We start from the raw sequence: 27187 nt of genomic DNA, 5'->3' as shown, positions 1-27187 counted from the left end.
TATTTGAAATAAAACATGATAGTTATAATATAGTAGTTATGGAGAGCTTGGTTCGAATATCAACAAGCGCATTTATTTTTTTTAAAATATCTTTGATCATTTTTGCAAGATTACCTTATATTACTAGATTGAACCAAGTCTCTCGAAATCTAAAGTCTTGGGTCCTCCATTTTATTATTCATTACCTTCCCCTCATGATTGTGAGTCCATAAAAAGGTCATATAATTTAAAACATATTAATAAATTACTGGATCTCTAGGTAATGGTTAGTTTTCTACCCACTGAAGGGTCTCATCTAGTTTTAGAGCAATTTGGGACCTTTGTTTGAATCCTAACACACATGTTTATTTATTTATTAAATGTATTTAATAATAAAATTAGTAGTTAAATTAGCCAAATCTTTTTTTTTATTATTTTTTAGGTTTGGAATCCATTTAGTACACACACATATGTGTGTGTGTGTGTGTAACAATACCAAGGTTCAACGTTTCAGTGGCTATTTAAATTAAGAAATGATATTCATGCCAACACTAACTTAGAGCATAAAGTTTTCAGATTTTTTTAACTTAAAAAACAAATGACTTAATAATTTTTGATAATTTTTGTTGCAATTTTGGTGCAAGGGAAATATTGGAATATATCCAAAATGAACCGTTTTACCTTTTTTCCACTTGTTACATAATTTGTCAATTACTCTTGGCAAAACGAACCGTTTTACTTTTTTTTTGTTACATAATTTATTCATTATTTTCAATTAATTAAAACAATTACAACTCATTTTCTTAAACACATAAAATAAATTAAATTTTCGTCAAAATCATTCAAAATTAAAATTTGATTTCTTTTACAAAATAATTTGATCCTAATTAAATTAATTAAATATCTTCTTTCATTGGGAACATTTCTTACAAAATTTATGCCTAATGTTGGCCACTTGAGACAATAAAAGCCCAACTACATAACCTGTGACATGCAGTATATTACCTGTAGCATTATTGAGCAACAGTTGTGATAATAAGAGAGTGACTAAAGAGCTTGTCACACAGTGTAGACAACTTGGAACACACAGACACAAACAAAGGCAGTTGTGAATTCAACCGCAGTAACCGGTTACTCTACCATCCTTATTGCCCACATGTCAGAATTTAATTGGCTTTATGTCATGTCACAGTGAACCAAGCGTACACCGGGTGCAGAGTAGGAAGACCCTTATTTTAAATAGATCGAAACAGATTGGACGAAACTTCGACCATACAATGCAATTGACGTGGGAAAAAAAAAAGCTTTATTTTAAAAAAAATGAAATTTCTACATTTCCATATTGAGACGTAAGAGGTACATAGCAATAGCGCGTGTATGGTATGCGTCAACATAATAAAATGATTTTAACCTGCAAATTAGGTAAAATTACCGTTTTTTAGGCTGCCGATTTGCAACCTAAAAAAATGAGAAACGAAGGAGAGAGAAAAAAAAACCAAATTGAGCCAGAAAACACCTGGAATTAAGCCATTAAGGTAATAATTTTTTTGGTTACACGTTAATACATGTGAAATTAAAAACGAATAGCCACAATTCATTCACAAAAATAAAAGAGTTAAAATTAGATCGATGTACTTATTTAAGTTAATCAACTAATAAATTACTACTAATTAGAAGAATTATGAGGATCATTGTTTCTAGGAGAAGTTAATGGAAACAAAGGAAGCAACTCAGGCTCCGCTCCTCCTCTCGGCGTACTCAATGGACTTGGATGCAAATAAAATCCTTTCTCAGCAATAAAGGCTCTCTCCGCTTCTTCTCCACCGCCACCACGCGCGCACAACAACTCCTCGCGTGGGGACCTAGGGCTCACGCGCGGCGCCAGAAACTCCAAAGTCGAAACCGGAGACACAAGAAACGCCCCAGTCCCACCTCCACGTTGCTTGTAGAAACTACAAAGCTCGTAGCCATTGCTGTAAACATTGCTGCTGCTGTTGATGTTTGTGTTGCTGTTGTTATTGCTGAGTTTGATTTCGAGTTTCTTTGCCGTCTGTCTGCGCTCATGCAGCTTGAATGCGGGTCTTTTGGGGCCCATGCTCGCTCCGGCGACTGCGGCGGGGGTGATGGCGGCGGCGGCTGAGGTGACTGCTCGTGCGGGGTGAGTGACGGGTAGTTTAGGGGATGATGGGTCGTCGGGGGCTCCGGTTAGTTTTTGAACTATCTGTCGGAAAGTTGATGGGTCAGCTTGGACAAAGGTGGTTGCCGAGTCTGACCCGTAAGCTGCTGCCGGCGCCATGGTGGTGGCCGCGTTGCTGTTATTAGAACTTGATGCCATGAAAGAGATGGCTGAGCAGGAAATGAAAGAGGGTTTATATAGTAAGTGAGAAAGAGAGAGAGAGAGATGCTTTTCAAAGTTTGTATTAATTATTATTTTTGTATTTGTTCTTTTATTTAATTTTTTGGGGGTTATTTTTTATTCATTAGTCAAGGAGAAATTGGATAAAAATGGTAAGGGGAATATGTGGGTTGCTGAATCCACTAAGGTTTGCTAGTCAAGTTTTTGGGCGGTGTTTGGGTTTTAAGATTCTTTAGATTGAAGCATGTTTTTAATATCCAGCCATGTACAAATATTTCGAGTGCACGTTTTTATAAAGAGATTAATTGATTTGTATAGTACTTTCCATATACCCAAAGGGAATTGATGCCAAATTTGTCATACTTTGTTATGAATTTCAAATTTTCTTCATAAATGATGATTAGCTTTTTCTTAACAAATGGAGTTGAAGATTATTAAATAATACGATAATTATGAATCATTCAATTATGACGTATATTGATAAGTGGTATTCTTTGGATTTATTAAAAAAAAATTGGTACAAATGTTTTTTTTTTAAAATATAACATCACAAATTTAATGATGGATATAAAAAAAAAATTTGTCTGAACATGTCATGATATATTATTATTAATGTTTACTTATTTGTTAAGACTTATCCAATATTCATAGTAAAAACGTAGTTTATCTATTCAGACTCGAGACTCCTCTCAATATTTTATAGTTGAACTATAGTTTGAAAATTTACTTTTTTATAATTATCATATACTTTTAAAGATAGAATCAATTCTCAAACCCTCAATGTAATTAATGATGTAGAAATATTGTGTAAAGATATGCCCATCAATAGGTTAAAGAGGCGTTGATATTTTTTTAATAAATTTTACGTAATCACTTAATTCGTATTGTAAACTTAGGTTAATTTCATATCATAGAACTTTTGAATTTAAGAAAATATCAAATTCAAATCAATACATCATTTCATGAGATAATTGAGAGCAGAGTATATGAATGGGCCCAACTGCAACTGCCATGAGTTTGTTATTGAATTGATGCATTCAAAACCTCCTTTTTTTTTCTTTTTTTTTTTTTTCCCCAACGACCGAAGGGATAACACTCTTTCAAAGTCTAATGTCTCATAATAATTCAAGTGACGTATATAATGTGTCTCATGATGTGTAATAATGACAACCGAGACAAGGAGAGTGGAGTGCATGTATTTATTGAAAAATCTTGCACACTTTGAATTTGAAACAAAAAAAGAGAAAATACCCAATAAATCAAATTAAAAAAAATATATATTAAGTTATTAACGACGATATAGCTGGCATTGAATGATGAGTCATGCGGGGCATTGAAACAAGAAACGAGGAGAAGACTTTACAGAAGCACGGCAACAGCAATAGCAGCAGAGACTGCTGCTGCGGCATGCCCTGCTGCCTAATAATAATTATTATCAGAAACAGTTTCCAGTCTCTTGTGTTTTCTTTCAATCTTTGCTTCTTCAACTTGTTTGTCTTCTTGTGTCGCGGCATTCATTTATTCATTTGCTTTTTTCCCCTTCGTTTGCGTGAGGGAACTGCACTTTGACAATAAGAGGAAAAAGTTGGTACAGGCTTTCGCTTCGGGTACTTTTTTGGCCTTGTTCCTTGTAGTTTCTTTCCTTCACTCTTCATTTTCTTTGCAGTTTCTCGCTTTTGATTGCGTTTCTCAGATGGTTAGGCCGTTCGTTACTTTTTGAGATTTGTGGGGTTTCTTGATTCAAGGGAGTCCCTTTTGTTTTTTTGTCCTTTTTTAATCCTTCATTTCTTACTACCTTTCTCCTTTATAATTAATTGTACTTAAAAAAATTAATAAATTTATAGTGTGTATGGTACTTGACATATATAGGCGAATTGATTTTATGGGCAGCCTGGAACTCACAGTTCTCCCAATAAGAGCTGGACACGTGCGCAAACGCTCACCCACCACCAGATCAAAACCCCATGACATAATAATACACATTTTGTTCCTTTGCAAAAAACGCACATGTTATTTACTCGCTTATTTATGTAGGTTAAATTTAGACAATTTAAACGTACGTAACGTTTCATACCACCTCCCAGCTCCTCACGAGCAAAAGAAACAAACATCATATTTACGCCCTCACGGCAGAAAAAAGCCCGGCCCGGCCCGGCCCGGTCCGGCCCAGTTTCACTCATTTTCTCAAACTCTCCTGAGAATTTTCTTCGAAAGACAAAATTAATTTTTTACGTCCCATTTATACACATGTCAAACGTGCACAGCAGGTATTAGAACCACTGCACTGAAAGATTAGGTTCAAACGACGGACATTGACTTTGCTCGTAAGTCCATGTACAACTAATTAATTGACTGTACCCTAGCTTTGATCATCAAATTAACAAAATTTCATTAATTAATTGGGCGAGTTTGACTAATATTTAATTGAGAAAAGGCATATGACGTTCTATGGTGTGTACAGATCATCGTAAACTTCAATTTAATCATTAATTAAGGTCAATTTAGCCGCCCTATCTCTTACTGCTCATTGTAATTTGTTTTAAACTGATTGTTGGCCTTAATGGACCAAATGAAAGTACATATTTGCCCCATATGCTTGCGAGATAGTCAACGTATGCATCATTAAGCACCGACTATTTGGGAGCCGTCCGATCATCTAGGATTCTTGAAATCACATTAGAAGATGCCAAGGGAACACACAATCATAAGGAGGCATGTGTGGACGACAGTATCATTGCCTTGTAGACTTGGAGTTTTGGCGCATCGTATGTCACAGTCACATTGGGGGTTGTTAATTAGTGATCCTTTTATTGAACTCATATTGCCGCAGGCTATGGCTTCGTTTTGTTGATTCATATATTAATTTGTGTTGTATTGGCTTTTTTTTTTGACGAGGTGTTGTATTGGCTTTTGAAATATGTATTTTAGTTTTACTGTCTCCGCCACCATATGTAGGAGATATTTCATATTTATAAGCTCCTCTCATTTCTTTTTTTTTTTTTTTTGTCTTTCTTATTGAATATGCAAGTGAATATTTCATTCTTATTGCTTAACTATAAACATAAAAGGCAATCTTTCATGTTACTACACATCATGCATGGTTACTCATGACTGTGGTTGATTGGTGAATGGTGACAAATCATTTGAGATTATTCAAACAATAAATTCAGACTTTATAAGTGTAGTGTGATTAGTTGATACAGAGTAGGTATTATGGGCAAATGCAAATAACTAAGGGGTATATTTTTCACATAATTGAGCCCACGCTACTCCCCTTTCCCACAGGTAGCTACACTTCGGTAGAGCCTATATGCTGCCTTCTGGTGGGTATCTTCAATTTTTATGTCTCTTATTACTTGAGTAAGCTGCTAGTGCAAGAATCCCATACTTTATAAAATATGGGAGCTACTGTTATATCCCAAGGGGTGTGTGTGTGTGTAAACTATACTCAAGCTAAATATATATAGTCGTGCTTAAGTGTGTACATCCGCATGAAAAATTCATGTGGACGGAATTAAAGGACAAAAAAATACGAACTCTTAAGGCATTAAAAGATTAAAAAAGTGCATTAGAATCTATATTCTTATCTTTTATATAAGTTAGAATTTTAATTTCGTGCAGACATTTGCATATGGGCACCACTCTATATATTTAAACTATACTTATTAGTTATTATCTTTTGGGCTTAAAAATATTTAAAAGCCCAAACTAAAAATTATAAAGGCCAGGCCCCATTACTTATTTTACATATTAAAGATAGAAAATAAAATCATTTCCATTTTAGAAAGAGAAGTGATGGGAAAGATGAAGAAAATGGGCGGAAAAAAATTTAAGTTTAGGGATTATCCCAAAATTCAAGTTTGGGGATTATCCCAAACTTTGAGTTTGGGACTAGGAAAAACTGATTTGGGAAGATATTCTAGAGTATTTACATCCCTATGTTTATTTGGGAAGATCCATTTGAGAGGAAATTAATTATAGGTAGTGTAGAGAGAGGATTTGAGTGAGAGGGAAGTGATTTAAACTTTCAAGCTAGTTTTCTTAACAAATTAAGGGTGTAAGATTTTCATCATTCTATATAAATTTATGTTGAAGTTCATGGGATTAAAGTTAATTTAAAGATTGTATACATTATTTAAAATTAGGTTTCCAACAAATGGGTAAAGTTGATTCCAAGCTTATAATTGGCGGATTACTTTAGGTGCACAAGGACACCAACAAGTAGGGGTGGCAATATGGGTCAGGATTCGTTTATTCGATTCGATTCTATGCGAATTAAATGGGTTTGGGTTTGAAAAAAATTGATTCGTTTAATAAATGGGTGAATTCGATTCGATTCGCTAATTAAACGAATCGAATGCGGGTTTAAAGATTTTAATTCGTTTATTCGTTTAGGATTCGTTTAATAAACGGGTCATAAACGAATCGAATAAAGATCAATTCGTTTAATATTCGTTTATTATTCGGTTAATTAAATTACTTTTGCATTCCTAAATTTATTTGAAAACTTTTTAAAATTTAGAGGTTAATATTGTAATTTTAAGCTAAAGCAAAGTCAAAGCAATCAAAGCAGCCGGCCCTAATCTTAATTCTTACATTTCACATCTCTTTACCTTCATCTCTTTCCCTTCATCTCTTAGCAATTCAGGGTTGATTTCACAGTTTATCAACGTCACTTAATCAGCAGCAGTCACCACCAAAGTAAGCTCCACTTCTTTTTCCCTTTTTTATTATTTTTGCACCCAAGTGCTAGCTTTTTCATTTCGAAATATATGTTGTAAACTATGTATGCTTTTAGCTTTTTCCATCAAGACGATGTCAAAGAGTCCATTAGTGCTAGGCTGTTAGCTTTTTTATTTTTTGCTCATATTCTTCAATTATGTCATTGTTAAAAATTTTAAAAAATAAATTTATATATATATAATATTAGTGCAAGCTTTTTTATTTCTTGCTCATATTCTTCAATTATATCACTGTTAAAAAATTAAAAATTAATTAATTTTAATATATATATGATCTTTTATTCTTCAATTAATTTGAATTATTTCGTTTATATATGTTAATAACATTTTATTTATTTTTGGTGTAGGATTTTTATTTCAAGGTGAAAAAGACAAATGAAGAGAATTAAAGAAATTACCTTACTTTATAATTTGAATTTTAATTATTGTTATTTGTATTATTAGGGATTTATAATTTGGTATTTGGATGGCTGCATAATATGGTTTGAGTTATTTGTATTTTATTCTGGGATGCTAAATTTGTAATTTTTTATATTTTATTTTACTTAATTTTGTTTATTAATTATATTTTTCTAAACAAATTGTAACGAATCCTGATTCGATTCGATTCGGTTCGATTCGTTAAGGATAAACAAATAATAAACGAATCCGGATTTGATTCGATTCATTTATCAATTCTATTAAACGAATTAAACGAATCGAATCCGAATCCTGAAATTTCAATTCGTTTAATAAATGAATCGAATCCGAATCCATAGAATCTTGACCCAATTCGTTTACGATTTGATTCGAATTCGATTCGTTTATTCGTTTTGCCACCCCTACCAACAAGGCATTGTAGAGTCGAAAAAGCGCAGCCCTCACCGTTTCCTCTATTCGGCATGTAAATAACTTCTAGTTATATATTACGTTTAGGTAATTTATGGATAGTAGTGAGATTGTTGATAATATGGGTGCTTTATTAGTATCACATCAAATTAAATTATTGAGGTGTAGCATCGAATTTTTTAGCATAAGGTGTGATTTATGGGTTTGAGTATATTATGGTAACTTTAGACTTACAAGTGTGGATTCTAGATTTGTAATTTATGAGCTAAATATCAATTGCATAGTTACATCGCATGAAATTAGTTGTATTTCTCATGCTCAGAAAGTAATTATATCATTCTTTTAATTTAAGAGGAGCTACAAATGTTAGTTAACCTATAGACGTTAACGATGGCCGACCTTGAGCATCATTGTTGTGAGTAGGATATACTGAATTCATATTTTGTATTTTTATTAAGATTTAAATTTTAGTAAAGTAAAGCATGTTTACTAAGTAATGTTTGATGATTCGATTAAGTTTTTTAGAAACATGTTTTATTTGCATATGATGTGTATCTGAAATGATATGATAAATGGTTTTATTTATTTACTTTGATTATAAACGTATGAGAGCACTTTGGTGAAAAGAAATATTGATTTAAAGAACGTTTAAAATGCTCATTTGCATGTATATAAAAGTTTATTTCTAAAATCTATTTTTTAAATTATCAGACATTATCCTTCCCCTTTAGATACAAAGATGAGTATAGACAATAGAGATATTCAATTATAAAGATACAATTGAGATAGAGGTCTTTAGGCTTGTTGGCATGTGCTTGGGTGCTTTTACCTTTTGGAGAGCTATTTTACACAAGCGGTATGATTATACGTCACTGGTCTACTTGTTGTAGCTCCAAGTATGATAACACAATTTCAGTACGTCATTACATTGCCCATATGAGGTCCAAGTATAACAAGATTATTCTCTTGGATACTTGTCTAGTGATAGTTTTTGTTATATTTTTTTGACATGATTTTCATGATTATTATATTGTGTTAGCGCAAATGTAGTCCTTGTTAATGCCGGTCATTTGATTTAAAGTTTCAACATTTTACTTATACTTTTGTGTATAGTTCAATGCAAATTGTATATTGCAATTATATAATTATTTTAAATTATGTTTATTTTAAAAAACCTATTATTCACTCAATGCGTTTTATACTCACTTTGTTTTACAATATTTTTTCCCCCGACACGAGGTTGCCGAAGTGAGCCCAACCACTATAGTTATTTTGAGTTTTGGCCACATGTTAGAAGACATAAATAATATTACTAGGAAATTTCAATAATATCATTTTGGATTGTACAATTGTACTGTAATTTGATTATTATGGACCTCTTACGTATGTTGGCAATTGCTATAGTAATTTTTTTTTGATACTTGAAAATATTGGGTGATGTTTGAATGAGATCATTTGAGTGTATTATGTACTTTGATGTTTAATATTATGTTTAACGAGGTTGGTTAATGAAGTTAGTTGAATATTGAATTATTTTGCGAGTCTTTATATACAGATTTACAAGTTGAAAATACCAAAATATAGGGAAGACTCTGTTGAATTTTCAACAAGATCTTTATTGATAATTTTATCTTTTCATATTAGATAAAACTAGATAGATTGGTCCTTAGAATTTGAGGCGGATCATTTCAACTGCTTTGACAACGTTGCTAATGTGTGAAAAAAATACAATCAAAAGTGGTTCTTGGATTTAATGAAGTCCAAGATTCTCTAACCAGAAAATTTTCATTACTACTCATTAGCCACCCTTCAAAAGAGATACAAAACTATTCCCTCGGAAATGTCAAAACACTTTCGATGAGATCAAGAAATGGTCCCAAACACACTATTCGCGTAGTTTTACCATCAAAACCAAGTTGTAGCTTATTTACATCTGGAAGCTCCGTCAACTTTTGTTTCTTGTACGTAGCTTTATTTACATTGGCCTGCGTTATCTGTTTCTTTAATTCGCCGGCCATTAATTCAAGGTATTGTTGCATATATGATTAATCTCATCCACGTAGAATTTTGCTAGAGAAAAATCTTCAAGAGCGCGATTTAAACTGAGAGTTTGTCTTCATCATACGTACGTACAATGGAAAAGTTTTCAATCTTGCTGGCTTTAATAGCTTTGCTGGTTCAAATGCATGGATACAAAGCGTGCTTTAACAAAGAAAGGTCTGCTCTGCTGTAACTCAAGAGCTTCTTTTTATCAATAAGTGATAGGGAATATGCAGACGAAATTCTTACTTCTTGGGTTGATGATGGAATCTCCGATTGTTGTGATTGGGAGCGAGTTACTTGCGACGCCACCGCAGGACAAGTGATTCAACTCTCGCTCGATTTTGCGAGGATGTTCGACTTTTATAACAGTTCTGACGGATTTCCAATTTTGAATTTTTCATTGTTTCTTCCTTTTCAAGAATTGCAAATTCTTGATTTATCCGGCAATTACTTTGACGGTTGGAATGAGAACAAAGGTATTTCACATTTATTTTCTTACCCAAGCTTAAGTAATCAAAATCAGGAGGAAAAATTCAAAAAAAAAAAAAATTTCTTAGTCACATTTTCTTTTGGCCCTTCACTCACTAATTATACTGCATGGCTTCGCAGATTATGATAGCTCTGGGAGTTCAAAGAAGCTGAAAATATTAAATCTTAATTATAATAACTTCAACGACAGTGTATTACCATATTTGAATACGCTAACTTCACTTACCACTTTGAATCTTTATTACAATAGAATTGGAGGTCTCAATCCCAGTCAAGGTGTGGTTTCCCGATGTGCCATCTAATTTAATTTCAAAATCTATATTGCATTGCTAATTTTTTTTTCCTTTGATGTGCAGGACTAGCAAATTTGAGGAACTTGAAAGCGTTAAATCTGAGCTGGAATGGCATAAGTAGCGGTGCAACAAGGCTAGGTAAGCTTCTGATACGGTACGAGACCCAAAAAAAAAAAAGTGGATAAATAATGTGACGACTGGGTAGATATCGTCTGTTTTAAGTACACAATCCACAACAATTTTACTCTCGAGCTTTTACAATTTAAAATGTGCCTACTAAGCTAGAAAAACCCATGACTTCTTTATAGTCTGAAAACTCACTCGATATAAGTTACAACTTACTATTATCTGAATTCAATTGATTGAAGCAGAAGACCAACAATGAAGCGAAATCACGATCATGTCCTTCTACAATACCCTTCACACTAATTTCACAACATTACTAATTTTCTTTTCTCAGTGAAGAATTATCAAATTCGAAAATATAGAGGGAGCGACTGCGGGGATTTTCGGCCTCTGGAATTGCGAGTATTACTAATTTCCTTAGATCTTTTCACATTTATTAATTTATATATGTTTTTTATGTGCAAGATTAGGAAATTTGACAAACTTGGAAGTCTTGGACCTAAGCGCAAATAGAATAAGCGGGTCATTAATAGGTAAAATTTGACTTTGCATAATTAAGCTGTTCATTGGTGCGACCCCCAAACACAAACACAACTGTTATAACCCTTTTAAATTTTTGCCTCTGAAACAGCATATTCCAAAAAAAAAAAGAGAGTAATATATTACTTCATTTCTTTCGATTAAAGTTGTAACAAACCAACCAACGAGGTCGTGGTCTAGTGGTGCCAGGGGCTAGACTTGGTAGGGCGAACTACGGTTCGATCCCCCGCACGCACGTTGGGAGGAGTTTAAAACCTTAACCCCGGGACGCGCTCCGAAACCGGATTAGTCGGCCCGCTGGGTTCGGATACTGGTTGGTTAGCACCAAAAAAAAAAAAGTTGTAACAAACCACTAAAAAGGATCTTCGATATTAAGTTTAATGTGGCATTCATCACAATATCTAGGATCATAATGCCGAGTTGACTCTATTTGTAATTTCCTTACTGATTTATAAATTCCATTTCTTCTTCATGTTGCAGAATTAGCTCCATTTAGGAACTTGAAAGTATTGGGTATGAGGAATAATTTACTAAACGGTTCTGTAGAAAGCAAAGGTAATTAATACTCGTTGCCTTCTTCCTCTTCTTCTTCCAAAAAAAAGGTGCTTTTTTTTTCCAATCTATCATTTATGGCATGTTTAAAGTAATTACTTATTATTACTTATTTTCACAATCTAGCATCCAAAAACTTGAGATGAAGGTACAAACACAAAACTTTGAAGTTTAAATAAATCCATGAATTATGACCCTAAAGATTTTGGTTATCAGGAATATGTCAGTTGAAGAATCTTACAGAGTTGGATCTCAGAGAAAATAACTTGGAGGGTCAACTTCCATGGCGTCTCAGTGATTTGACTGGTCTCAAGGTTTTTGATATTTCTTCCAATCAGTTAAGTGGAAACCTACCTTCAGTAATAGCCAACCTTACGTCCCTTGAATATTTGGTTCTTTCTGACAACAACTTTCAAGGCGAATTCCCTCTTAGTTTATTGACCAATCATTCAAATCTTGAGGTGCTCCGCCTCTTAAAGGTTAGCAATAACTTAAGGTTTAAAACTGAGAACTGGATCCCTACATTTCAATTGAAGGTCCTTCAGCTACCCAACTGCAGCTTAAAGGTCATTCCTAGTTTTCTTCTCCACCAGTATAACTTAAAATTCCTTGACCTCTCTAGTAATAAATTAGTTGGCAATTTTCCAACTTGGTTGATGCAAAACAATACAAACTTAGAAGTTTTGCGTTTGTCGAATAATTCATTTTCAGGAATTCTTCAATTGCCCAAAGTTAAACATGATTTTCTTCGTCATCTAGATATTTCCAATAACAATCTGATCGGTACGCTCCCTCAGAATATGGGTACTGTTCTTCAAAAATTGATGTTAATTGATATATCAAAGAATAATTTTGAAGGTAATATTCCTTATTCAATAGGTGAGATGAAAGAACTTTTTCTATTAGATTTGTCTAGAAATAAATTCTCAGGAGACTTATCAGCAACTTCTGTCAATGGTTGCGCCTCACTGGAGTATTTGGATGTGTCAGAAAACAATTTCTATGGTCACATTTTTCCCACATACATGAACTTGACCCAACTGCGGGGGTTATATTTGAAGAATAATCATTTCACTGGGAAAATTAAGGCCGGGTTGTTGAATTCCCATGGATTAGTTGTCTTAGATATATCCAACAATTTGTTATCAGGCCACATTCCTTGTTGGATTGGTAATTTCTCATATCTTGACGTTCTTTTAATGTCAAAAAATCATTTGGAAGGTAACATACCAGTCCAAATCAACAATTTTCGACAACTTGAAATTTTATACCTCTCCGAAAATAGGTTATTTGGGTCCATAGCATCTTTCTTGAATCTTTCATCAATAATGCACCTTTATTTGCAAAAGAATGCTCTCAGCGGACAAATTCCAAGTACCTTACTTAGAAGCACCGAATTGTTGACTCTAGATTTGAGGGATAATAAATTTTTCGGGAGAATTCCTCATCAGATAAATAAGCATTCAGAATTGCGTGTTCTTCTTTTGAGAGGGAATTATCTGCAAGGAGAAATCCCTATTGCACTGTGCCAATTACAGAAACTACGTATCTTGGATCTTTCACATAATAAGCTTAATGGGTCAATACCTTCTTGCTTTGCTAACGTGTTGTTTTGGAGAGAAGGAAATGGTGATTTGTACGGTTCCGGACTCGATATATATTTTCAGTTTGGAGGTCTTCGTTCGATTGGTACATACTACAACTCCACTCTTGACTTGTGGCTATCTAGAGACGATTATGCAACATTGCATCAACGAGCACAAGTACAATTTGTGACAAAGAACCGATATGAATTCTACAATGGTAGCAGTCTTAACTACATGTCTGGAATGGATTTATCATACAACGAATTGACCGGAGAAATCCCATCAGAAATTGGAGAGCTTCCAAAAGTTCGCGCATTAAATTTGTCTCATACTTCCTTGTCGGGATCTATACCGGGGAGCTTTTCCAATCTAAAAATGATGGAGAGTCTAGACCTTTCTGACAATGAATTAAGTGGCCAAATTCCTATGCAACTCACTGAGCTAAATGCCTTATCTGACTTCAACGTGTCATACAACAACTTGTTCGGCCCAATCCCAGATAAAGGCCAATTTGCTACGTTTGATGACAGCAGCTATAGAGGTAATTCAGATCTTTGTGGTCCACTGTTGAACAAGAGTTGCGGCAATACATTACCGCCGACAGTGCTACCACCAAATCATGCTGAACAAGATGAATCTGCAATTGATATGGATGCATTATATTGGAGTTTTATCGGTTCATATGTCACAATATTGTTGGGGCTGTTGGTGACTCTTTGGATAAACTCGTATTGGCGTAGACAATGGTTTTATTTAATTGATGGATGTATCGATTCATGTTTCTATCAGCTTTTCAAATATGTATTCCATCAGTAATCGAGCTAAGCCATTGTAGAATTAATGCAGTCGGTCAACTCTGCCGCGACGCATTTATACTTGATGTGTTGATTCACGTTTCCATTCGCTTTTCAAATTTCTCTTCTGCAGTTTTTGATTGGTTGATCAGAAAATGTAGGTTAATTTTTATGAAATTACGCAACCCAAAAAAAAAAAAAAAGAACAGTTTGCTGTAAAATATAGAAGCCCAGACCTTATTAGAAATTTCTACCAATATTTGTACGCATTATCAAAGTGAGTTCAAAGGGCCATATTAGCACTACTTTTACGAAGCCATTAGCAGTTTAATCATGTGACATCTAATTTCTCATTCACTACTGGTGCAATATTAATAAATAAATCGTGAGATATTAAGGTTAACAATTACCGTCATCTTCAATGATTATTAGTAACACATTACTTTAAATATAAACTTTGTATCTCATCTTTTATGTATGGAAAGGGAATCTGATTTGCCCATGCTTTGAGTTAATAATTAAGTTGTTTTATTTCAAAATCTGGCTTAAATTGTGTGGCTCCTCAGCCAATTAAATTTGATTATAAATGTAGAGTTTCCAGGTCAGTTGCCAAAGTTTGGAGTCCAGCCCATTATTCAGTCAATTTCGGTTGCTCATGTCTCGATCAAAAAATGTCAATTTGAGTTGTATTTTTGGAAAGAGCGTAAAAGACAAACAGGCAATTGACATCAAATTGCACAGCTCCTGCGACTTTTCACGCCGTGATTTATGACTTTCTCTAAGATTATCAGAAAATTTTAAATATCGAATGAACTCCCAAGTAAGAGATTTCTTTTCAGTTGAGTGATGGTTATTTCAGTCAATCAAATTATTGCCATCCTACCATGGATGTGATGAGATTTTTTGTTTAGAAATATCCTTCCGTCATTACATGCAATACTCACATTAAATATATGTGATTTATGAGTGGTGAAGCTGCAGATTGGGAACAAAATACAAACTATGAAAGGTTGGCTTCCAATGGAAACTTCCATTGTTAAGTTCTCAGTGTCGCTGACTTTACTAGCTTTGATTCAAATGCATGGATACCAAGGGTGCCTGGAGAAAGAGAGGATTGGTCTGCTGCAACTCAAGAGCTTCTTTATATCAATCAGTGATAGTGAAAACAAGTATAATATTCCTAATTCATGGGTTGATGATGATCCGATGTCTGATTGTTGTGATTGGGAGCGAGTTAAGTGCAACGCCACCACGCGACGAGTGATGCAACTCTCTCTCGATATTTTACCGCAAAACAAATATAATGACTTCATTGATGGATCTCCGCTTCTGAATATGTCATTGCTTCTTCCTTTTGAAGAACTTCAAAGCCTTGACTTGTCTTTCAATTTGTTTGAAGGTGTCTACAAGGGTAAAGGTGTGTTCATTTCCTGTTTGATTTTTAGTAGTCTCCACATTCATCCTGAAAGGAAAATTTGCAACTAAATTAACCAATTCATTTCACCTGCGTGCCTTGATTAGCAGCTTATGATAGTTTTGGGAGTTTGAAGCAATTGAAGATGTTAAATCTCGGTTATAATCTCTTCAACGACAGCATACTACCATATTTGAATACACTTTCTTCACTTACAACTTTGATTCTCGCCGGCAATAACATCGACGGTTCTAGAACCAAGCAAGGTACAACATCTCCACATATATGCAAATCTTAATCAATCTATATCTAATTTTCAAAATCCAATATTGTCCTTTTCAATAACTTTTATTTTGGGTGCAGGATTAGTAAATCTGAGGAACCTGCAAGTGTTGGATCTAAGTGGTAACAGAATAAGCGCTGGTTCGGTAACAAGGCTAGGTAAGCTACTTAAGGAGCAGACAAGCAATGATATCAAGTGTACTACTAATCACCACTTTCTTACCTTCTGTTTTTCCGTCTATTTGTGGGACTTACTGTGCAGGAATAGCGAATTTGACAAATTTAGAAGCTTTGGATCTAAGGGGTAACAGAATAAATGGCTCTGTAACAAGGCTAGGTAAGCAACTGTGATGACAGAGCAGCAATGTTATTAACTAAGCATACTGATCACAGCTTTTTACAACAGCTCTCACACTAATTTTCTAGCACTGATTCCTTTTTCTTGGTGTAGAACTGGGAAATTTGAGAAAGTTGAAAAGATTGGGCCTAGGTGGTAATCTGATAAGCGGCTTTCCAACGAGTCAAGGTGACTGTTTTATTTCCTAGTTTCCATTTATTTTTGTGGAATGGAAAATAAATCATCTTTGTTGTCAACTTAATTTTCTTATTAGAGTAGATAAAATGCTAAGAGTTTGGAGATTTAATGATTTTTGGCGTGAATTGATAGAACATATACAATCTAGTCATTATTGACTATCGCTTCGAATTCTGATCAATTAATTGCATCTATCCACTTAAGATTTGATAAGGCTTATTTCAAACTTGAAGGAATGTTTTTTTTTTTTTGGGGGGGGGGTTTAAATCTTCTTCATTTTGACCCTGTGATCATGGGGTGAGTTGGCATTGGTCGTTCTTAGGTTGCAAGCTGGGTTAGTAGTTTGATACATAAGCTGGTTCTGTTTGAGTTGATAGTACCTACTCTGTTTCATCATATGTTGCTCAAGGATTTCTAGATTTATGCTTGGTAAATGAGAATCTTGAGAATTTAATTGAAGGTTGGTTTCAGGCTCTGAGTGTACTGAGCATGATCTGTTTTGTTGTGAGAAAATGTTTAGGTTAAATGTAAATTCAACGGTTGGATTTTATCAGTTTATGAGAGGCTCTGCAAATTTTTGGTGATCTTTTGGTACATCTGCTTCCCCTCTTCTAGCACCCAAAATCTTCTTCTTCTTATTCCAACCTCCTTAGCATCTAATTATTCAAGTCTTTGTTTACATGTTTGGTAGGAAGCTGTTTCTTTTCACTCCTCTATAGTTAATTACTTGTTTAATTATCTTTTCCTTGTTGCAGGATTAGAAAACTTGAGAAACCTGGAAGTTCTGCAACTAAGTGAAATTAGAATGAGCGGATCTGCATCAAGATTAGGTAACAATTGCATTTACAGAGAGTTGTTTACCCTTCAAAAATTACGGTTTCTAAGACCATTTCATTTTTCTTAATGCAGGATTAGCAAAATTTAAAAACTTAAAAGCATTGGATCTGAGCTATACTGGTATAAATGGTTCTCTGGAAAATCAAGGTAAGATAATTAAAAAAAAAAACTTCAATAACTTATTTCTAATATGACCAAATAAACAAACTTAAGATATAGAATTGTCTTTTTTTTTCCTCCCCTTATATACAGGTAGAAATGCCATACCGAATAACACTAATAGAGTTCACAAATGCTCCATCCCAACACCATAAAAGAAAATAAAAATACTCTTACACATTTGTGTCGATCTCTTCTGACTATTTGTATACCCTTTTTCTTGAAAATTTTCAGGAATATGTGAGTTGAAGAATCTTATTGAGTTGAATCTTGAAGGAAATGCTATTGGGGGTCCTCTTCCCCAGTGTCTCAAAAACTTAACCCGCCTCAAGGTATTTGGTATTTCCTCCAATCAGTTAAGTGGGAGCCCACATTCTGTTATCACGAGCCTCACATCACTCCAATATTTGGATCTCTCTGACAACTACTTTCAAGGCATATTCTATCTCAGTTCATTGGGTAATCATTCAAATCTTGAGTTCTTCATGCTCTCATTAGTAAACAATACGTTAGTAGTGGAAACTGAAAATTGGCTTCCTACATCCCAATTGAAGGTCCTTCATTTACGCAATTGCAACCTAAATGGAACCCTTGGTTTTCTTCAAAAACAGCATGACTTAAAATCCCTTGACCTCTCACATAATAAGTTGGTTGGCAATTTTCCTGCTTGGTTGCTACAGTATAACACAAAATTAGAGGTTTTGCGTTTCACAAACAACTCATTCACAGGAAGTCTCCAACTGTCCAATTCCAAACTTGATTTCCTTCATCATCTAGATATTTCTAGCAACAGTTTCTCCGGTAGGCTCCCCCAGAATATGAGTACCATATTGCAAAAATTGGTGTACCTAGATATGTCAAAAAATAAATTTGAAGGTAGTATTTCTTCTTCAATAAGTGAGATGAAAGACCTTCGTATTCTGGATTTGTCTAGAAATCAGTTTTCGGGAGAATTGTCTGCGCCACTTCTCACTGGTTGCTTCTCACTACTGTTGTTGGACCTGTCGCATAACAGTTTCAGTGGGCAAGTATCTCCTAAGTTTATGAACTTGACTCAATTGGGTTGGTTATCTTTAGACAACAATAATTTCAGTGGCAGAATTTCGAACGGGTTTTTGAGCTCCGCTAGGTCATTGGAAGTGTTAGATATATCCAACAACAAGTTAGTTGGGCAGATTCCTAGTTGGATAGGTAACTTGTCAAGTCTTTTGCTTCTTTCAGTGTCAAAAAATCTTTTGGAAGGTGATATTCCAGTCCAACTCAACAATCTTGAAGCACTTGAAATTTTAGATGTCTCTGAAAATAATTTGTCTGGGTCCATTATATATCCCTTCAATCCTTCATCGTCAGTGAAGCACCTTTATATGCAGAAGAATTCTCTGTGTGGATCAATCCCACAGGCATTCTTTAGTAGCTCCAAGTTGATGACATTAGATTTAGGGGATAATAAATTTTCTGGTAGTATTCCTCATCAGATCAATGGGCATTCGGAGCTGCGTGTTCTTATATTGAGAGGGAATTGTCTGCAAGGTCATATTCCTAATCAACTGTGTAAAATAGGAAAATTAGGTATCATGGACCTTTCACATAACAGACTTAATGGGTCAATACCTTCATGTTTTGCTAATGTGTCGCACTGGAGAGCAGGAAATGATGATCTTTATGGATCTGAACGTGAGTTTTCTTGGAGTTTAGGTGTTGATTCTATTGGTATTTACTTCAATACCTCTGACCTTGACTTGGAGTTTTATGGAGATGATTATACAGCAGCAAATGGAGTAGAAGTAGAATTTGTGACAAAGAATAGATATGAAGTTTACAACAGTAGTAATCTTAACTACATGACTGGACTAGATTTGTCATGTAATGAGTTGACCGGAGAAATTCCAGCGGAAATTGGAGAACTTCAAAAAGTTCGTGCATTGAATCTGTCCCATAATTACTTATCAGGATCCATACCAGAGAGTTTTTCCAATCTGAAGATGATAGAGAGCCTAGACCTTTGTCACAATAAATTGAGTGGCCTAATTTCTCCTAAACTGACTGAGCTCAACTTTTTATCCAACTTCAATGTGTCGTACAACAACTTGTCAGGTCTGATCCCAGACAAAGGACAATTTGGCACGTTTGATGAAATGAGTTATAAAGGTAATCTCGGTCTTTGTGGTCCAACAATTAATAAGAGTTGCACCAGAGCAGAGGCAAATCCAGCAACGTCGTCCTATCAAGGAGAAGACGAAGATGAATCTGCAATTGATATGGTGTCATTCAACTGGAGTTTTGGCGCATCGTACGTCACATTCATGCTTGGATTATTTGCGATCCTTTGGTTGAACTCTTATTGGCGCTGGCTATGGTTTTGTTTCATTGATGCATGTATTGATTGGTGTTTCTATTGGCTTGTGAAATTTGTATATTTCGTCCGTGATCGTGCTAGACCATAGTTAACCGTATCTTTCTGTTATGTGTAATTAAACTTTTATGTATTAATTTATTAATTTTAGTCGGTTGCTTTCAACCTGGGTTCTTGAATAATGTATTAATTTTTATGCCTTGTTGTGCATTTCATCTGCCAAATGATTCTGAAGATTTCTTGTACCCGCGACACGCTTGACTCACATATTCGTAATTTATTATTCATATTAAAATTTCAGAGGCTAAAAGAATACAAAACTAGTCTGCAAATTGTCATATTGAGATGAATCAGTTTATTTATATTACAAAAATAGCTTTAAACAAAATTACAAAAAGGATAAAAATTTAATTAACTAATTATTGCACATTTGCACCCACCATAAAAGCTTAACCATCACAGAATTACTACTGCCATAGTATGCTATGATTTGGTGATTGAAACAAGATATGAAAGGTGCATGCTTTGGTGGGTTTCACCTTTTTGCCTAAAATGTGCATGTGAGATAAGAGTTGATCTGAAAACAATAGTAAACGAAGGCCTCGGTTACTCCGTTTATAGTTAATAATTTAATATCGGTCCGATATGTAGTTCACTTGGAGCACCTGCGCATCGGAATCGAAAAGCTTAAACGATATTACCTCAACTGGTTATCGCTGTCATTTAAACACACGCGCAAGGCACGTGATTTGGTTCAGTCTCACTGGGTCAGAGGTTGGTTAAGTTGGTTAAAAGAAGAGCGGGAAGCTTCTGGGTCTCTGTTTTAACAGCCTTTAAAATGCTAATCAGACACTGCTCTTCTCAATCTCATCCACTCCGTGTTTTGCGAGTTAGAGAGAGGGAGACATCAAATCTTGTTCTCTCTACCTCGCTACCTTACTCCATTTATCCACCTATATTTATGTATATCAAAGAGAGCTTGTTGCGATCAACCTAGGGTTTTGTGTGCTCTTGATTGAGTCTTTGTTAGTTCTTAAGGTCTTGGAGTGTTTAAATCGAGTGGTATTAGAACAGTGATCAACTTGTTCGATCCGTGTTTTTTTTTTTCCTTTCGCTTCATTGACTTCTCCTTTTCTTTCTCTCTTTTGATTGGTTTTATTAGGATGACTGATACTTTACTTATTCCGTAGTGGGTTTCTTATCTAAGGAATTTTGCTGTGTTTATCCCTTCTTTATTGATCTTTACTATTTTACTCTCAATTCAGTCCCTTTTTGACATGGATTAGGATCCTTGTCCTTTTGGCATAATAACGCAATTTTAGTGGTTCATCCCACAAAACACATGTTAACTGCGTATATTTAAATTCTGAAAAATTTTAACAAGACAGTAGCCTCGTAACTTAACTTTCAACTTTTTGGTCTTTTATTATTTTATTCCTGACAACTCTTATAGATCAATGGCGGTCTTACCATATCAAAGATAAAAATAATAAAAGACAGAAAAGTTAAAAATTATTAAAATCTTTTTAGCAGCAAAGGGTTTTGATCAATTTTCCTTTAATGTTATATTGATTTTGATGGAGGTGTAGTAGTAGGAAAAACTTTTTTCCAAAAAAAGAAAAAAATGTCTTCATCTTCTAATAATTCATTGAGTGTTATCTTTTTAACTTTGTGTTTTTTACAGCATCAATAATGTATTAATTATAAATAATTAGATCTAATTAATTGTATACAATCTTTATACTAAAAAAATAATTTAAAAATAATGGTAACCGTTCAAGTGGGTGGATAATTTTTGTAAAATAATTGTGACCACCCTTAGAGTTTGAAACAATTTCACTTAAATAGTATATTTATTTAAAATTACTTTTCAGCCCTCCTTTAAATTTGTAATATGATAATCTCTTTTAAATAAATCTTCCAAAATCAGTTACCATTAAGTATAAAATATAATATCAAGTAGGTTATTTAACACAAAGTCTTGTAATAATTTGTACTGTATGAATTTAATTACAAACCATTAATACCTAAACAATAATGATAATAGAAAGTATTGCAATAAACTATTTTATATGTGTTTTGTTAATAATACTATATGAGTCACAACAAATGAAAAATATTTTATTCACCAATTATTATTGAAAAATATATATGTCTATATAACTATAGAGTGAGAAATATTGTGATTTAAATTTTTATCAAAAAATTTAACTATTTATTTCATGCAATTCAATGGTGGAGGATATAACATTATGAAATGTTGCTTTGACTTTCAATATCAACCATTAGACTATGAGATATTAGTGGCTCAAATATTGTGCCAAAATTTTAAGTTAAAGTATCCCAAACCATATCTTTATAATGGAAATATAAAAACATACAATGATTTTTTTCCTCATTTTTTCCATTAAATATTATTTGATGTAATATTTTATTTATTGTCACTATTCATTATCATAATAAAAGTAATGACTCTTCGTAGCATAAAAATTTTATAATTACTATCAAAGAATAACAATAAAATTATCTTTCATGATTCATAAACTAAAGTTAATTAGGAATATGTGTTAGATTTAACTTTTATGAAATTAACGAAGTGACATTTGAAAATAAAATGAAAACAAACTTGTGAAAATTAAATTTTATAAGGCTGAAATAATTTCCTACCATGTCAATAAAAATCTAAAAATATAAATGATTTCCTTTCACTTTTTTTTCCCACGTAAATATTATTGGTGGCAATATTTTATTTATTGTCACTATTAATTATCATAACAAAAGTAGTGATTCTTAATAAAATAAAATTTTATAATTACAATCAAATGATATCAATAAAATAATCTTTCACGGTTCATAAACTAAAGCTCATTAGGAATATATATTAGATTTAACTTTTGTGAAATTAACAAAGTGATATTTGAAATTAAAATGAAAATATATAGGCTTATAAAACTTAAAATTCCTATCATGTAAGGATATTAATTGTAAGATAAATATAAAGTTAAGAGAATAAGTATGTTAAATGGGTGTTAAAAATAATACATACTTCATGATCAATTATACAATGACCCTTAATATTATATAAAATAATGAGTATTTTAATATACGATATTAAATTTTATTAAAACAAAATATTATATAAAATAATGAGTATTTTAATATACGATATTAAATTTTATTAAAACATGTGTGATCAAGTAATTTTTATGTTACAAGCAATCTCAACAATGAGTTTATTGATGTAACTATGACATTTACTTAAGTATATGTACTTAGTTGTGTTATTTATTACTATTATATCATATATAAATTTTGCAATTGCAACTTATTTATTTGATTTGTGTTAAATAACCTACCATTATATTTTCTACTTAATGGTAATAGATTTTGGAAGATTTATTTAAAAAAGATTATCACATTTCAAATTTAAAGGAGGATTGAAAAATAATTTTAAATAAAATATGCTATTTAAGTTAAATTGTTTCAAACTCTAAGGATGGTCATGGTTATTTTATAAAATTCTTCATCCCTTACACGTTTGTTAACCGTTTACTATTATTTTTATATATTTTTTTTTTACTACAAATATTGTGTACCATTGATTAAATCCAATGGTACACAATTAAAAATATTATTGATGCTGTCAAAAAATTACAGCATCATAGAGGAACCCCTAAGTTTGAAATAAACACAATTTTTGGAATACCCGAGGAAAAGAAGAAGCTCTCTCCATTTTTTTGAATGTTGCTTAAAACAATTCAATGATTTATTAATTCATTAGGATAAATGACATGACCATATGTTTTCACATTGCCCCCCCCCCTAAAACCCCATTAACTTGTAGACCTAAATGTTAAGGTTGGTAATCAGTACATCCCTGATTGGGATTGTCCAATACTAATTCCCTAATGATTGTTTAATTGGAATAAAGAATTGTACGAAATCCGGTACCATTTTTTAATCGGGATAAAAAAAGGCAACAAATTCCTATCGGTTAAAATACCAATACCATCCCGAATGTTCCGAATGTAACTTTTTTCTTAATTTTAATTTTAATTAAAATAAATTAATGAATTAAAAAGTAGAAATCATAATTTTATTAATAATTGGGCTGTAGGAGTATAGAAGAAAGCATTGGACATGGGCTTTGACCAAATTTTGAATAAATCCTTTTTTTTTACATTGTAATTAAACTAGAAAATTAAAATAACTTGGTACAATCAGGATCTTGTCCTTTGGATAAAATGACAATCTTCATTTTATTTCTAAAAAGTATAAAAATCTCAATTTATCCTCATTTTTTTTAAAAAGACGAGGGCAATTGCGGGCACGTTGATATTTTTTTTAATGTTTTCTTAACTAAAAATTGAGGTAAATTAATATTTTCACATTTTTAAGAAATAAATTGAAGATTAACAATTTAAGCAGGGAGTAAATTGAAGTTTACCCTTGTCTTAGATATCTAAATTGAATTTTTAAATGTTTGTGTAAGTTATGAAGTCATACTATACTTCTCGTGAAAATGCTCAAATTGGAGTCCGCTAGTTTAAGTCCGATCGAGTTGACATACATAAGCGTCATTACTCATTCGTAGTCTTTGAGGAAGACTCAATACTAGATACTCATTATTTTATGTATAGTAAACTCTTTGTTTGAAATCCATTCTTATTGTTTTTAAGTCATTCTTTGAATTATCGAGATCTGACGCACACTAAATTCACAATATTTTGCAGAATCAACACAATTTTTATTTTATTTTTTATTCCAAGTATTCTTAAAATCAATAGAATATTAAAAATTTCCTATCTATATCAATCACCCTAGCTGCATCAATTAACCCTTTTGTATAATTTGTTAGTGTTCCTGTTCAGCCTTTTTTTTATAGAATCCGTTACATCACTATCTCACTATAATTGTAACAGTTATTTATTGGATTGTCAATCTTTATAATATGTAAAATTACTAACTATACCTTCTTACAATCAAAATAATTATTTTTAATAAAAAAATTCCGAATAGATATAGTTATATCTTGCGAGACATAAGCTTTGAGAGTGCAACAAATTAAATTAAAGTTTAATCTTAGGTTAAAAAGGGAAAGGTTTTTAATTAGGTTTTCAGTGTGGATTGCCATAGATTTGATTCAAATGCATGGATTCAAATGTTGCTTGGAGAAAGAGAGGATTTCTTTAATGGCAATCAAGAGCTCCTTTGTATCGGTGAGTGATAGTGAATACGCTGACAACATTCTTACTTCTTGGGTTGATAATGGGATCTGTGACGTTGCAGTTTGGGAGGGAGTTAAGTGATTGATGTTTTTACTCATAACAAGCATGTCTTCTGAAGTTTGGAAAAGCTAAATGATATTCTCCTAATAAACAGAGTAAAGAGTTTTGCAATATCAACACATCAGTGATTGATGTTTTTAATATCAATAGCAGATTTCCTTAATATTAATTTACTGTTATTAAAAGGTTAGTAATATCAATACATCTTTCCATTTTTCCCTCAAACCTTGAAAATGTTGCACCAGGACTTGTTTTATAAGTTTCTGAGATCGGATTTGATTAATTTCCATTTAAATTAACAAGTGTAAAATTTTATCTCTGCAGTCAACTTGGGTTGTTGCATAAACGCCAGTCAATTTGCGTGCAGTCAGCTTTTATTTTCAACTTCAATCAAGTCTTTCCTCAAGTAAATTATGGCTGCTGAGATACTTGAATGAGGAACCGAATAAATGGCTCCACCCATATTATTTGAGAGTCAATGGTCAAATAGATTATTTGATAATTCAATGTGAACCCAATCGTACCCTTAGATTATTTAAATTGTCAATCAACTTTATCTTATTGTTAATGAAAATTGCCATCAACTGCTGGAGGAAAAAGACTTTGACGTCCACTTGTTTGTTGAAAAAGTCAGTCAACTTTTATTTTCCATGTAGAATTAGTAAAGCGCTTTTGCTTGCAACTTTAGGGGTGGTAAAAAAGTTTGGACCCAGTTTAAGCCCGCTGGCTTAGGCCCGGTCCTCACCTATGAGGGTTTGAATAAGGGCCCAAGAAAAAAAATCCAGACAAAGTCTAAGCTTACTATTTTTTAAAAAATAATTTTTAACTTATAAATCAATTATGATTCCAAAAAATTAAAATTATGATACTAAATTCTCTTTTTTGTGTCAATTAATTAAGAGAGCGTTTGGATTAGAAAATCCAATATTAAAGATAATTAAAGTTATGAGTTTTTATTTGTTTTATTTATTATTATAATTTAAAATATATATTTTTTAATTTATCTATGATTGTAATAACTTATTGATCATTAATTTATTTTAAATTTACAATAATTTAAAAAATTAAAATAAATAAATAAATAAAGCCCAAGCCCGGCCCAGGCCTGTACACTTAGCTGATAGAGGACTTGGATAGGGGCTTGAAAAAGCCCGGCCCAGGCCCGCTGTTTGCCATCCCTACTCGCAACTCGCAATGTAAAGAAGACTAGAGTCATTTTAATTGAACTTGTATGTTTGTAACATTATACACCACACACTTTTGTGAGTAATTAACCAAAACATGTATATGATATTTGGAGAAATAGTGGATGATTGGTTCTCTATTAATTTAAGTTTTTGTAAATATATAGTAATAAAATATAAAGTTTTGTGAAGATATATAAAATGATGAGTCAATACTTTTTTGTAGTCATCTATTATTTTGCAGTTTGTGAAAAGTTGAACGGTAATTATCCTAATATAAATTTACCAAATATCCAATCAAATTATTTTCAATGAAGAGGAATTGAGAATCAATACGGGAATAGATAATTGATCATACCCTTAATTTGGACTTTTTGCCCAGCATTAAATCGAGAGCATGGCTTTCTTCCGAAAGTCTCATTAAGTTCTAATATAAATTGAAAAGACATCAATTAAGTAGATAAGAAAATGAAGGGAAAAGACACTGAAATCCTCAAAATATGTTTACATGATCAAATATGATTTCCTTAGTTTCATAATTAGTCAAACATGCCTTTTTTTTCCCAAAAGTCTCATAAAATTATTTTCACATAAAATCAAGGGTTTGTGTATAATTTGCAAGTCTATGGTCAAAATTATATCGCCACAGATATTTCTTCTTAGTTGATTTGAGTTGGCGCGAGCGGTAATCCTTAACCAATAAATTTGCAAGGTCTATAAATGTTTAGTATAATTATTGAATTTCTTCATTATTGCACGTATTATTTTAAGAGCGAGTAAATTAACCAAATGAAAAGTTGCTTCGCA

General features: G+C 32.8%; 3 protein-coding genes across 4 annotated transcripts; 2 read left to right on the top strand and 1 right to left on the bottom strand.

Moving 5' to 3' along the window:
* Window positions 1–1481: 1481 nt before the first annotated feature.
* Window positions 1482–2391, bottom strand: LOC18036740 (VQ motif-containing protein 11). Its single transcript, XM_006427371.2, has one exon. It carries the CDS (start codon window positions 2312–2314, stop codon window positions 1646–1648), a length of 669 nt encoding a protein of 222 aa, XP_006427434.1. The 5' UTR covers window positions 2315–2391; the 3' UTR covers window positions 1482–1645.
* Window positions 2392–10091: 7700 nt separating this feature from the next.
* On the top strand, window positions 10092–14350 carry LOC18036523 (probable inactive leucine-rich repeat receptor kinase XIAO). The gene is made up of 5 exons (XM_024181168.1): window positions 10092–10122; window positions 10182–10424; window positions 10794–10868; window positions 11877–11951; window positions 12165–14350. The coding sequence occupies exons 1-5, from the start codon at window positions 10092–10094 to the stop codon at window positions 14348–14350; spliced, it is 2610 nt and encodes an 869-aa protein (XP_024036936.1).
* Window positions 14351–15186: 836 nt separating this feature from the next.
* Window positions 15187–20073, top strand: LOC18036496 (probably inactive leucine-rich repeat receptor-like protein kinase At2g25790). 2 transcript variants are annotated; one of them, XM_006427369.2, is made up of 8 exons: window positions 15187–15745; window positions 15853–16008; window positions 16106–16183; window positions 16287–16361; window positions 16476–16550; window positions 17315–17389; window positions 17469–17543; window positions 17790–20073. In XM_006427369.2, exons 1-8 carry the CDS (start codon window positions 15331–15333, stop codon window positions 19997–19999), a joined length of 3159 nt encoding a protein of 1052 aa, XP_006427432.2. In that variant the 5' UTR covers window positions 15187–15330; the 3' UTR covers window positions 20000–20073. The 2 variants fall into 2 exon arrangements, with proteins under 2 accessions (XP_006427432.2, XP_024036694.1); XM_024180926.1 differs by having other exon boundaries at window positions 15850–16008.
* Window positions 20074–27187: the final 7114 nt, after the last annotated feature.

The sequence above is a fragment of the Citrus clementina genome, unplaced genomic scaffold, assembly GCF_000493195.1.
Source record: "Citrus clementina cultivar Clemenules unplaced genomic scaffold, Citrus_clementina_v1.0 scaffold_7, whole genome shotgun sequence".
Classification (NCBI taxonomy): Eukaryota; Viridiplantae; Streptophyta; class Magnoliopsida; order Sapindales; family Rutaceae; genus Citrus; species Citrus x clementina.
This window is presented reverse-complemented; position numbering and strand designations above follow the sequence as displayed.

Coding starts and splice junctions, on each gene's coding strand:
- LOC18036740 (XM_006427371.2), bottom strand. CDS start 2,314: ATGGCATCAAGTTCTAATAACAGCAACGCGGCCACCACCATGGCGCCG.
- LOC18036523 (XM_024181168.1), top strand. CDS start 10,092: ATGGATACAAAGCGTGCTTTAACAAAGAAAG. Junction 10,869..11,876: donor TAGCGGTGCAACAAGGCTAG/GTAAGCTTCTGA, acceptor TTCATGTTGCAG/AATTAGCTCCATTTAGGAAC. Junction 11,952..12,164: donor CGGTTCTGTAGAAAGCAAAG/GTAATTAATACT, acceptor TTTGGTTATCAG/GAATATGTCAGTTGAAGAAT.
- LOC18036496 (XM_024180926.1), top strand. CDS start 15,331: ATGAAAGGTTGGCTTCCAATGGAAACTTCCATTGTTAAGTTCTCAGTG. Junction 16,184..16,286: donor TGGTTCGGTAACAAGGCTAG/GTAAGCTACTTA, acceptor CTTACTGTGCAG/GAATAGCGAATTTGACAAAT. Junction 17,544..17,789: donor TGGTTCTCTGGAAAATCAAG/GTAAGATAATTA, acceptor GAAAATTTTCAG/GAATATGTGAGTTGAAGAAT.